An 11,640-nucleotide genomic window follows, 5' to 3' on the forward strand; every position below is an offset into this window, starting at 1 on the left:
GACTCTAGAATGGCTAGACCCACTAGCCGCTTGCACCCTGGTCCTGGAAAAGCCACAATCACTCCACTCCAGCCCATAAGAGCAGCTATGGGACCTGTGCTCTGCAGATACACAGGGGCTAAACTGGAGCTGACTTTGGGAGCTGGCCCCTTGCATTTGTATGCCCTGGATTTGGGACATGGACTCAAGGGTTATTTTGGAGTTAAGATTTAATGATTGTGCTGCTGGGTTTTGAATTGTCATGGTGCCTCTAGCTTCTTTCTTTTGGTTGATTTATCCCTTTGGGAATGTCAATGTTTACCCAATGCCTGCGCCCCCATTGTATCTTGGAAGTGAATAACTTGTTTTGATTTTATAGGCTTATAGGTTGAAGAGATTTGTTTCATCTCTAATGAAACTTTGGACTTTGGAGTTAATGAGAAAATGAATTAAGATTTAGGGAAAAGTTGAAAAACCATCATTATGTTTTGCAATGTAAGAAGGACATGACGTCTGAGAGGGGCCAGGGGCAGAATGATACAGTTTGAACATGTGTTCCCAACACAATCTCATGATGATATGTAATCCCCAAAGTTGAATATGAGGCCTGGATCATGGGGTCATATTACTTATGGCTTGATGTTGTCATTGCAATGCTGAGTGACATGAGTACTCATGAGATGTGGCTGTTTTATTATGTGGCACACCTCCTGCACTCTCATTTGCTCTTGCTCCCACTATATGAGAAAGCTGCTTACCCTTCACCTTCCATCATGATTGAGTTTCCTGAAGTGTGCCTAGAAGCAGATGCTAACACCATGCTTACTGTTCAGCCTATAAAACCATCAGCCAATTAAACCTATTTTCTTACAAACTACCCAGTCTTGGGTATTTTTTATGGCAATGCAAGCATGGCCTAATATAGGGGTGATTGATGAGTAATTATGTAATGGATACAATGTACACTAATCAAGTAGTCACTACACTAAAAGCCCAGACTTCACCACTACTCAAGACATCCATGCAACAAAACTGCACTCTAAATATATGCAAATAAAAAAATAATCTCTTCTCCCATTTCAAGGCTGAAGAGTATTTTAATGTGTATATATATATATATTATATTTTATATTTTTATTATACTTTAAGTTCCAGGATACATGTGCAGAATGTGCAGGTTTGCTACATAGGTATACATGTACCATAGTGGTTTGCTGCACCCATCAACTGGTCATCTACATTAGGTATTTCTCCTAATACTGTCTCTCTCCTAGCCCCCCAACCTCCTGACCGGCCCCAATGTGTAATGTTCCCCTCCCTGTTTCCATTTGTACTCATTGTTCAACTCCCACTTATGAGTCAGAACATGCAGTGTTTGGTTTTCTGTTCTTGTGTTAGTTTGCTGAGAATGACAGTTTCCAGCTTCATCCATATCCCTGCAAAGGACATGAACTCATCCCTTTTTATGGCTACTTGTTACATTTTCTCTATCCAGTCTATCATTGATATTCATTCATCCATCAATGGACCCTTAGGTTGTTTCCATATCTTGGCTACTGGGAATGATGCTGCACTGGACATGGCAGTGCAGATATTCCTGTGATGTGTTGCTTTCAGTTTCTTTGAGTACATATCCAGAAGTTGAAGAACTGGGTCAAAGGGTAGTTCTATTTTTACGTTTTAGAGGAGCTTCCATACTGTTTTCCATACCGGGTATACTAATTTACAGTACACCAACAGTGTATGAGTTCCCTTTTCTTTGCATTCTCCCCACACGTTATGTCTCATCATTTTATTAAAGCCATTGTAACAGTGTGAAGAGATATTTCACTTTAGTTGTAATTTGCAGTTCCCTAATGATTGGTAAGTCAATTTATTTTAATGTACTGATTTTCCATTAATATGTCTTTTATAAAATATCTCTTCAAGTTCTTTGCTCAGATTCTAATGGCACTATTTGTTTTCTTGTATTACATTTCTTGAGTTTCATATGTATTTTGGGTATTAATCCCTTATCAGATGTATGGTTTGCAGATTTTTGTCCCATTCTGTGGTTTGTCCTTCTACATTGTTAATTGTCTTTTTGGTGTGTAGAAGCATTTCAGTTTGATGCCATTCTATTGGTCTACTTTTGTTTTCATTACTTATGTTTTCAGGATTATATTCAAACAATCATTGCCAAGAGCAATGGCATGGAGCTATTTCCTCATGCTTTTTTAGAAGTAGTTTTCAGAAGTAGTTTTCAGTAGAGTTTCAGGTATTTTATATAAGTATTCATTTTAATGGCTGCATAGTATTCCATGATGTGTATGTACTTTGTTTTCTTTATTCAGTCTATCATTGATGTGCATTTACATTGATTCCATGTCTTTGATATTGTGAATAGTGCTGCAAGGAAAATACACATTTGTGTCATTATAATAGAGTGATTTATATTATTTTGGGTATATATCCAATAATAATATCAGACTGAATGGTATTTCTGTCTGTATGTATTTAATCATGTATTTTGCAGGCACATGGATAGAGCTGAAGGCAATTATTTTTAGAAAACTAAACAGGAACAGTAAACCAAATACAGCATGTTCTCAGCTATTAGCGGGAGCTAAATAATGAGAACACATGGACATACAGAGGAGAAAAAAGCACACTGGGATCTACTGGGGCATGGACGATAAGAGAAGGGAGAGGATCAGGAAAACTAACTAATAGATACTAGGCTTAGTACCTAGGTGATAAAATAATCTGTATAACCCCTATGACAATGTTCACCTATGTAACCAACATGCACATTCTGCACACACACCCCTGAACTTCTAATAAAAGTTTAAAAAGTCTTCATTTTTTATTTAATTTTGTATATGGTGTGAGAAAAGGGACTAATTTCATTATGCTGCCTGTGTGCATCCAGTTTTCTCAGTACGATTTATTGAAGAGGCTCCTTTTTCCCCATTGTATGTTCTTAGTACCTTTGTCAAAATCAGTTGACCATAAATAGTTTAGTTTAGTTTGGGGGTTTTTCTTTTGTTCCATTTGTCTGTCTGTCTGTCTTTGTGCCAGTATCATGCTGCATTAATTATTGTAGCTTTGTAATATATTTTTAAATCAGGGAATGTGATGCCTTTGGCATTGCTCTTTCTGCTCAAGAGTGTTTTGGCCATATAGATTCTCTTTTGGTTCTGTAGTAAATGAAGTATTTTTGATGGCAGCAGTGGCTCATATAGAGTGGCCATTGCCAGGATGCCACTGCTGCAGGAAGGGCTATACACTCCATTAAGCAGGCAGGAGCCCTGTCCCCTTGGGCCTGGACCTCCTGCTCCATAGAGCAGGCTGTAGCTTCACTACAGCTCCAGATTTGGGTATCTCTGTGCTATTGGAGACCTGGGAGGGTCTTCTACCACTCACATTCAGAAGTGCCTTCTCCCGCTGCCGGCCTTCTCCCCATTGCCGGCACCTGCTCCAGTATCAGAGGTGTGGGTGAGGGTGCACACTCCACAGAGTCTGCAGGAGCTGGGGAAAAGTGGGAACCCCACCCCTTTCAAGTTGGCTGAGAAGGAGGTCCCCGGGTGTAGCTGCAAGTCATCCAAAACTGGCTGCAGACCCAGGATTCTCTGTACTCTTAGGAACCTGGGAAGATCTCCTTAGCACTCACAGGCTCAGAAGTGCCTGTTCTAATTGCCTGGCCTCTCCCCACTACCAGAGCCCACTCTGAACTTGGAACAAAGTTGGGGCTGAGCTCTGGTGCTATTGCAGCCTGGCTGGGTGAGTGCACACTTCTGCCAGTGTGGACATTCTAGGCCCCTGCCACATTTACCCCTCTGGATTTTGGGCACAGATGAATATAGGAGGGAAGCAGAGGTACCAGGTGGTGGGGGTATATAACAGTGCTAGCCTTCAGGTACCACTTGGCACAAACAGTATGGGCACCAGGAATGGCGGTGGAAGGCAGACAGACTCTGGGCAGAAGAGGGCAGGCTCCTGGTGATGCCCCACCTTCAGGCCAGAAAAGTCCTGAAGCTCGTGGGTTCCTCTGCCAGTACTGTGGATGGGAAGGAGAACCCATGGTTGTCCATGGAGGAATCAGCATGCACTTTCTTCCTCTGAAGACCATAAAAACTGCAGACTTAACCAGAGCAGAGTAGACATCAAGGTGACCAGCTGGAGACAGGAGCTAAACTCTCCAGGGCCTTCTCTTTGTTAAGAGCTGCAGACATTGGGATGACATGCTTACAGAGAGGGGCCACCCTCTCCAAGGCTTCTTGTCTGCTGGGAGCAGCAGACATCAGGAAAATCAGCCCAGAGAGATGCTATTCTCTCCAGGGCCTCCTCTCTGCTGAGAGCTAAACACTCCTCAGGATGCCCCGCTGGCAGAGAGGATCCACACACTTCAACCTCTTCTCTGCTGAGAAGTGCAAAGATGACAGGATGACCTGCCTACAGAGAGGAGTTACTCACTGCAGGTCTCCTCTGAGCTGTTCTAATACTAAGTAAAGCTACTCTTCATCTTTCTCACCTTCTGTTTCTGTGCATACCTCATTCTTCCTGGACACAGGACAAGGACTTGGGCAAAGGTGTCCCTGGCCACAGAGGTTTCCAGCCAGAAAAGCAATATCACAAAAAAATTTTTACATTTTTTAATTTATTTTAAAAATAGCATTAGCATTTTGATAGGGATTGCAATAAGACTTTACTTTGAGTAATATGGACGTTTTCATAGTATTTATGAATATGAAAATTCTTTCCATTTATTTGTGTCTTTTACTCTTATTAGTGTTTTACAGTCTTCAGTATCCAGGTATTTTTCCTCTTTAGTGGAATTTACACCTAAGTATTTAATTTTTTTGTTACTGCTCTAAATCATATTGTTTTCATTATTATCTTTTCAGATTATATGTTACTAATACATAGAAATGCTACTAAATTTTAATGTTGATTTTGTATCCTGCAACTTAATTCATTTATCAATTCTAACAGTTTTCTGGTAAAGTCTTTAGGGTTTTTTTCTTTTTTTTCTTTTTTTGAGATGGAGTTTCGCTCTTGTTACCCAGGCTGGAGTGCAATGGCGCGATCTCGGCTCACCGCAACCTCTGCCTCCAGGGTCCAAGCAATTCTCCTGCCTCAGTCTCCTGAGTAGCTAGGATTATAGGTGACAGCATCATGCCCAGCTAATTTTTAAATTTTTAGTAGGGACATGGTTTTGCCATGTTGGGAAGGCTGGTCTTGAATGCCTGACCTCATGTGATCCACCCTTCTCAGCCTCCCATAGTGCTAGGATTACTGACATGAGCCACCGCTCACAGCCAGGTTTTTTTTTTTTTCTTTATGTAAGATTATGTTATCAGCAAATACAGCAAATTTCACATCCACCATGTGAGGATAGAGGAAGAAGACCTTCATCAGATCCTGATGACTTGATCCTGAGCTTCCTAACCTCTAGAAATGTTGGAGAAATGTTTTTGTATTTATAAATTACCTGGTCTTAGATAGATATTCAAGTGTATCAGCACAAAACAGACTAAGGCAGTTTATGACAGGTATATATTCATTACTCTAATTACTATTAATGTTATTATTGTGTATCTATAATGTGAAGGACTGTAATAGGTGGGCATATAAAAGGAGTAAGAATCTTAGCAGATGAAAAGTTTAGATAATTCAACATTTTTTTTTCATTAGCAGTTACATAATATCTGTGCTTGATACTATCCTAGGCACTAGGGATCTGATAGATGGCCAAAAGATAACATTCCTGCCATACAGAAACTTGCATTTGTCAGCTGTAGAACATCTTCCCTGTTGATAACTTCAATGGGGAAATCCTAAGAACAACTGACAACTGTGATATACTGTGATGAATATAATGAGAAGCCAGAGCACATACAGGAGGAATTTAAAGGGAAGGGACATGTAACCTGGTTTTGTGAGATCAAAATTATGGAAAGATTCTTGGAGGTGGTAATGTCTGTTCTAAGCCTAGACTTATTTGTTGATTTAAATCTTTCTACATAATACCTGTTATGTGCCTCAAATTGTTCTAAGTGTTTTACAAGTCGGTTATCCTTAATTTAATTTAATTCAATTATCCTGATAACTCCATGAGGTAGGGAAACTGAAGCATATAGGGGGCCATATTACTTGCCCCACATCACAAAAGTAGACAGTGGTTCCTAAATGCATGCTCTTAACTGCAATGTTGCTTCTTGTCCCTCCTATAATGTTTTTGTAAGCTGTGTTGGGGTGAGCTAGAGTTCAAAATAATGGGGTATAGGAGAAGAAGTCAGTCCTCCATGAAAGTCTTTAAAACTTTTTACTTTACTGGAGCAATGAAAAGAACCTGGTAGAAAGATCAGTAAAGAAAATGGAGTATAATTATGAATATTCTAGAAAGCCAAGTAAGAGATTTTGGTATTTCTGATAGTGTGTTCCCAGTTGACACTCATCTAGTGTTATATGACTACACAAAATAATGCATTATTGTTAAGGTAAAAGTAGGAATATATTTTACAGACACCAATATCAAGATCATAGAACATGGTTATGTTTATAAAAGGTATGCATTGAGTGTTTAATCCAGCAATAGCAATATTTAGATCCCCTCTCATGTGTTTCATAATTTAGTTACAATTTTAATCATGGATATCTATGCTTAACTTATCTCTTTTGTAAGTAGCTATGCATGATGCTCTTGTTAGGTTCCCAAACCTCAATTCTTGATGTTTTTGCACCATAAGCCCAACACCAACCATGCGGAATCCACCTTTTTACCCACAACTGGTGCTGAAGCAACAGAATTCAGGGTGCCATGTCCAGAAGCTGCAGAGAGCAGCAGGGGCCCTGGGCCCAGCGAAATGTGTCCCACATTTGGTAGGCTACTGCTCCACCTACAGTTTCTTAACAAAGAAATGCCCTACTATTGGGACCACAGCTTTCAAACACCATCATTTTAGGGTCTGTGGCCTGCTGTCTTACTTCATGTAGATTGAGGATTTTGGTTCTTTTGGTCCTTTCAGTTGCTCACAGCATTGGGTGAGTTACAACCCATACCACTATGAGGTATATGGCCTGGAAGTGGTGATTTTGATGTCTTCACTTTGGAAAGAGCGTCACTGTCACCTATATACAATGCAGATCTTTTTATTTTATTATTATTTTGGAGACAGAGTCTCACTCTACCCCCAGGCTGGAGTGCAGTAGTGTGATCTCAGCTTACTGAAACTATCACCTGTGGAATTTAAGTGAATCTTCTTCCTCAGCCTCCTGAGTAGTTGGTATTACAGGTGCCTGCCACCATGCCTGGCTAATTTTTGTCATTTTTTTAAGTAGAGATAAGTTTTCGCCATGCTGGCCCAGCTGGTCTCAAACTCCTGACCTCAGGTGATCCCACTGCCTCTGCCTCCCTGTAGTGGATTACAGGTGTGATCCACTACATCCAGCCAATACAGAACTTTTTATATGCCCTTCTACACATTCATACACTCCAAGAAACATCAAGCCCTTTTCTTCCTCTCTTGTGATGATATAAAATTTTAAGAAGAAAAATTTTCTCCAAGAATCAGTCCTCCCCTGGTCCTTATTTACAATATCTGGCTGTTAACCTGTGGGTCTGTCAACCAACTCTACAGAACCTCACACCCCTCCCTTACCAAATGCCTACTTCTCCCTTCCCATCCTCCTCACCACCAGAAAACAGGCAGAGATATACACAGTCATCAGCTCCTCACACTTGATTTTATTATAATCATTGCCATCAGTGGTGATGATTTGTCTAATTTGGTTTCTGCATGTGTGATGAACACTCTCCATACTCCTGTGAGCATCCTTGAGATGAGTCATCTCTGTCTTCACCCTCTAGTGAAGATACTTCGCATAAGTCTAGGTCTTCATCCTCTAGTGAAGATACGTCGCAGAAGTCTAGGTCTTCATCCTCCTGTGAAGATACTTTAAATGACTCTAGGTCTTCCTCCATCTTCTCTTGGACTGGATCAGTGGATATCTCTTTGAATTGGTCATTCCCCAGTTGATTTGAATTTATTTTCTCATCCTTCTCGTAGGAACACTCTAATACTGTTAAATGTTTTGATTTTTTGGTCTTCTTCAAACTTCTTTGTACAGGAGTTGAGTCTGTTTTCACTGTCTTCTGCTTCTGCTAAGAAAACAGGGGGAGGCCAGAAAGCTATTATTTGGGGTAAATAGGGTAGAGACTAGATAGCAGGGAGGGCTTTGTGAGAAAGAAGGCAGTTTGAGAGAGGGGTTTGTGCCAGAGAAACGAGGTGAAAACATAGGGTAAGGATCTATGGGGAAGAACAAGAGGAGCATGGCTAGGGTCATCTGTGTTAGTCCAAATGGCACCATTTTGTAAGCTCTTTGCTATTTTGCAGGCCTTAGTCAAAGTGAAACATTCCATGGGGGTTCAGGCTGTGAGAAACATCCTGCCTAATCACGTGAGCACAGGGCAGACAAAGGCCCAACTAAAGAAACATCACTATCACATCTTGCTTGGCAAAGCTCTAAGGAACACCACAATGATATTTCACCAGAAAAAGGGCCAAACCATCTGACCATAATAACATCTCATAAATAACCTGCTGGTCAGCAAACCACAGTGCTTAGATCCCTCCCACCCACGCCTGTAAGTAACCCAGACTGTAAGCCGCAGTGGGCTATGGCATTAAGCTGGCCCCCAACTTCCACAGGTGCCTGCAATATTTCTGTGCTATTTGAGCCGCCCCCTCTCTATGTGTCCTTCTCTCACCCTAGCTTTCCCTACAAAACTGAACAATCTTACCTCATCACTTTCTTTATTACTAGATTCACAGGGACTCCTCTTCCTCTTCTTCCCGTTGGTGCTTGAAGTTGGACCTTCCATAATTATGGCAGGTACTAGAATGGGTATACTAGGCCCTTATAGGGTACAGATACCCACAGCTACATTGAAGCTTGCCAGTGGGTCTTCCCAGAGCTCTTGCCCTCCCTATATACACCCTCCTGGTGACCAGGCAAAGCCACACCCTTGAGCTTTGTTTGATCATACAGGCAGTGTCCCAGCCAATGGCAGTCCTAGGATGGCTTTGACATCACAAAGTACCTTCCCTGACAACTCCCTGGCAACTCCCTGACAACTCCCTGGGCTTGGGGGCAAAGGATGAAAGGGATGTAGAGAAAACCAAATGCTGTTGTTGTTTCACCATCCCCTGAAGATGCATTCCCAAACTGATCTGCAACACCCCTCATTTCTCCATGTTTAATGTTCATGGTTCACATCAAGTGAGAGGATGATTCCTTCAAGCTCTTCCCCACAGCCCTTCATATTAAGTAATCCATTTTTTATCTTCCAGCCCCCACCATGACCTAGCATTTTAGATGGCTCACCTGAAATCCCGTCAAGCTAGTGTGGCTACATCTAATTATTCGTGGAGATGTGAATTATCCCACTTCCCCCCTACAGTTCCTTCATATGCACAATTTATTTTTAGCCTACTTCCAGGCAAATTTCAACCCATACTCTTTTATCCAATGTCCATGTAGTTCATTTAAGTGTCCTATTATTTCCAACCTGAAATGATGGCTTTCAGTCTGTCAAAACTTTAGTGAATAAACATTACTTACTGTGTATCCTAGTTTTGTTTCAAATTAGCATTGTATGTTCACAGTAAATGTAGTATCCCAACATGAATTCTACCAGTATGTGCAGTGGGGGAAGGAGTGCATATTCAAGTGTTGGAAGTTGTTCTGAGTGTTTACATGCAGGATACCACAATCTAAGACCAACAAACATGTGCACCAGTGTGTGTATAGTTTTACTTTATACTGGAGATTGTGTCCAGTGGGAAAAAAATGCATTCAGATTGGAATGGGAGAAGTGTAAAGTTATCTTTTGTTAAAGACTACATGAGAACATATGTAGAAAAGTCAATCTAAAAAAAGTGCTTCTATAAGAATTGTTGTCAGCAAGATTGCAGAGTAAGAGATCAACACACAAATCAATTGTATGTTTATATATATTAGAAGTTTATATTATTAGAAAAGGCAATGTTTCAGCCAATGGTAGTCCTAGGGTGGACTGGAAGTTAATTTTAACAACTGAAAGTTGAAACTTAGAACAGTGTAATTTAAAAATATTAAAGGCTTAGGGATAAATCTGCACAAAGATGTAAATTACTTGTATACTTAAAACTATGAAAAATTGCAATGATAAATTAATGACCAAAGATAGAGAAGGCATGGCCCTAGACTTCTCCCACAGGTTGACACTTACCTCATTCTCTGTAGGAAGTCACAAAATTTGATAATGGGAAAATAAATAAGACAAAAGAGAAATAGACCCTGGATTCTTGTTGCAATGTTCATCAAGTTCACATAACTTTATATAATACACCACAAAATCAAGAAAAGCCTAGGAAAATACCCTGCTGACATGCGGACACAACCAATTTATTGCATTCTCATGACTGTCATCTAAACCTTAACATATCAAAAGAAGATTGGCATTAAGGTATACATTTGTTAATGAAGCCCAGATGTTGTCTACAATTCAACAATTCCATTTATTAAATGCTCACAAGCTATATTCTAATAATTTAATTTTTTGGGACTCTTGCTTGCAAGTAACAGCAAGAAAAATCACCCATAATGTCATGTTATAAAAAACAAAAACCATGCCACATCAAACAGAGTAGGTCTAAAACTGATTAAAATTGTTGAAAATAACAACTTTTAAATTACCTTATTACCTTTTATAATTGTTTTCTGAATTTGTTTACCAAAAATGTTTTGATGGGTATATCACTATCTGTTAGGAAAATATTTAGTGTATATTTCTATTGAAATATTACAATGTACTTTATAAAATAGCTCCCATTGAAAACTTCAGTAATTATATTCTCAACCCAAATCAAAAATAAAAAATTTAAGGGAGTGTTTGGCAAGATGGTTGAATAAAAACAGCTCTAGCTGCAGCTCCCAGTGAGATCAATGCAGAAGGCAGGTAATTTCTGCAATTCCAACTGAGGTACCTGGCTCATCTCATTGGGACTGGTTAAATGGTGGGTGCAGCCCATGGAGGGTGAGCCGAAGCAGAGTGGGGCATTGCCTCACCTGGGAGGAATGAGGGGTTGGGGAACTCCCTCTTGTAGCCAAGGAAAGCTGTGAGGGACTGTGCTGTGAGGAACAGTGCACTCCATCCTAGATACTATGCTTTTCCCATGGTATTTGCAACCCATGGACCAGGAGATTGCCTCAGGTGTCTATGCCACCAGGGCCCTGGGTTTCAAGCACAAAACTGGGCTGCCATTTGGGCAGACATGAAGCTTGCTGCAGGAGATAATTTTCATACATCAGTGACACCTGGAATGCCAGCAGTATGGAACCATTCACTCCCCTGGAAAGGGGGCTGAAGCCAGGGAGCCAAGTGGTCTTGCTCAGCAGATCCCACCCCCACGTACCTCAGCAAGCTAGGATCCACTGGCTTGCCATTCTTGCTGCCAGCACAACATTCTGAAGTTGACCTGGGATGCTCAAGCTTAGTTGGGGGAGGCATCTGCCATTGCTGAGGCTTGAGTAGGCGGTTCTCCCCTAACAACACTGTAAACATAGCCACTAGGAAGTTCAAACAGGCCAGAGCCCACTGCAGCTTGGCAAAGCTGCTGTAGTCAGACTGCTTCT

At 40.8% G+C, this 11,640-nt stretch overlaps 1 protein-coding gene across 2 annotated transcripts; it reads right to left on the minus strand.

Annotated features, from left to right (window-relative positions):
* Positions 1-7,689: 7,689 nt before the first annotated feature.
* LOC118150637 (sperm protein associated with the nucleus on the X chromosome N4-like) lies at positions 7,690-8,924 on the minus strand. Of its 2 annotated transcripts, none has more exons than XM_035289273.3 (2): positions 8,765-8,924; positions 7,690-8,122 (listed from the first exon to the last, which is right to left on the minus strand). In XM_035289273.3, the coding sequence occupies exons 1-2, from the start codon at positions 8,843-8,845 to the stop codon at positions 7,745-7,747; spliced, it is 459 nt and encodes a 152-aa protein (XP_035145164.1). In that variant the 5' UTR covers positions 8,846-8,924; the 3' UTR covers positions 7,690-7,744. The 2 variants fall into 2 exon arrangements, with proteins under 2 accessions (XP_035145164.1, XP_035145163.1); XM_035289272.3 differs by having other exon boundaries at positions 7,690-8,125.
* Between the last annotated feature and the right edge of the window lie 2,716 nt (positions 8,925-11,640).

Source organism: Callithrix jacchus, chromosome X, assembly GCF_049354715.1.
Source record: "Callithrix jacchus isolate 240 chromosome X, calJac240_pri, whole genome shotgun sequence".
Classification (NCBI taxonomy): domain Eukaryota; kingdom Metazoa; phylum Chordata; class Mammalia; order Primates; family Cebidae; genus Callithrix; species Callithrix jacchus.

Bases quoted from the DNA above. Each gene is read 5' to 3' on its own strand.
- LOC118150637 (XM_035289272.3), bottom strand. From the start codon at position 8,845: ATGGAAGGTCCAACTTCAAGCACCAACGGGAAGAAGAGGAAGAGGAGT. The intron at 8,126-8,764 runs GTAAGATTGTTC...CTGTTTTCTTAG, and splicing joins GTAATAAAGAAAGTGATGAG to CAGAAGCAGAAGACAGTGAA.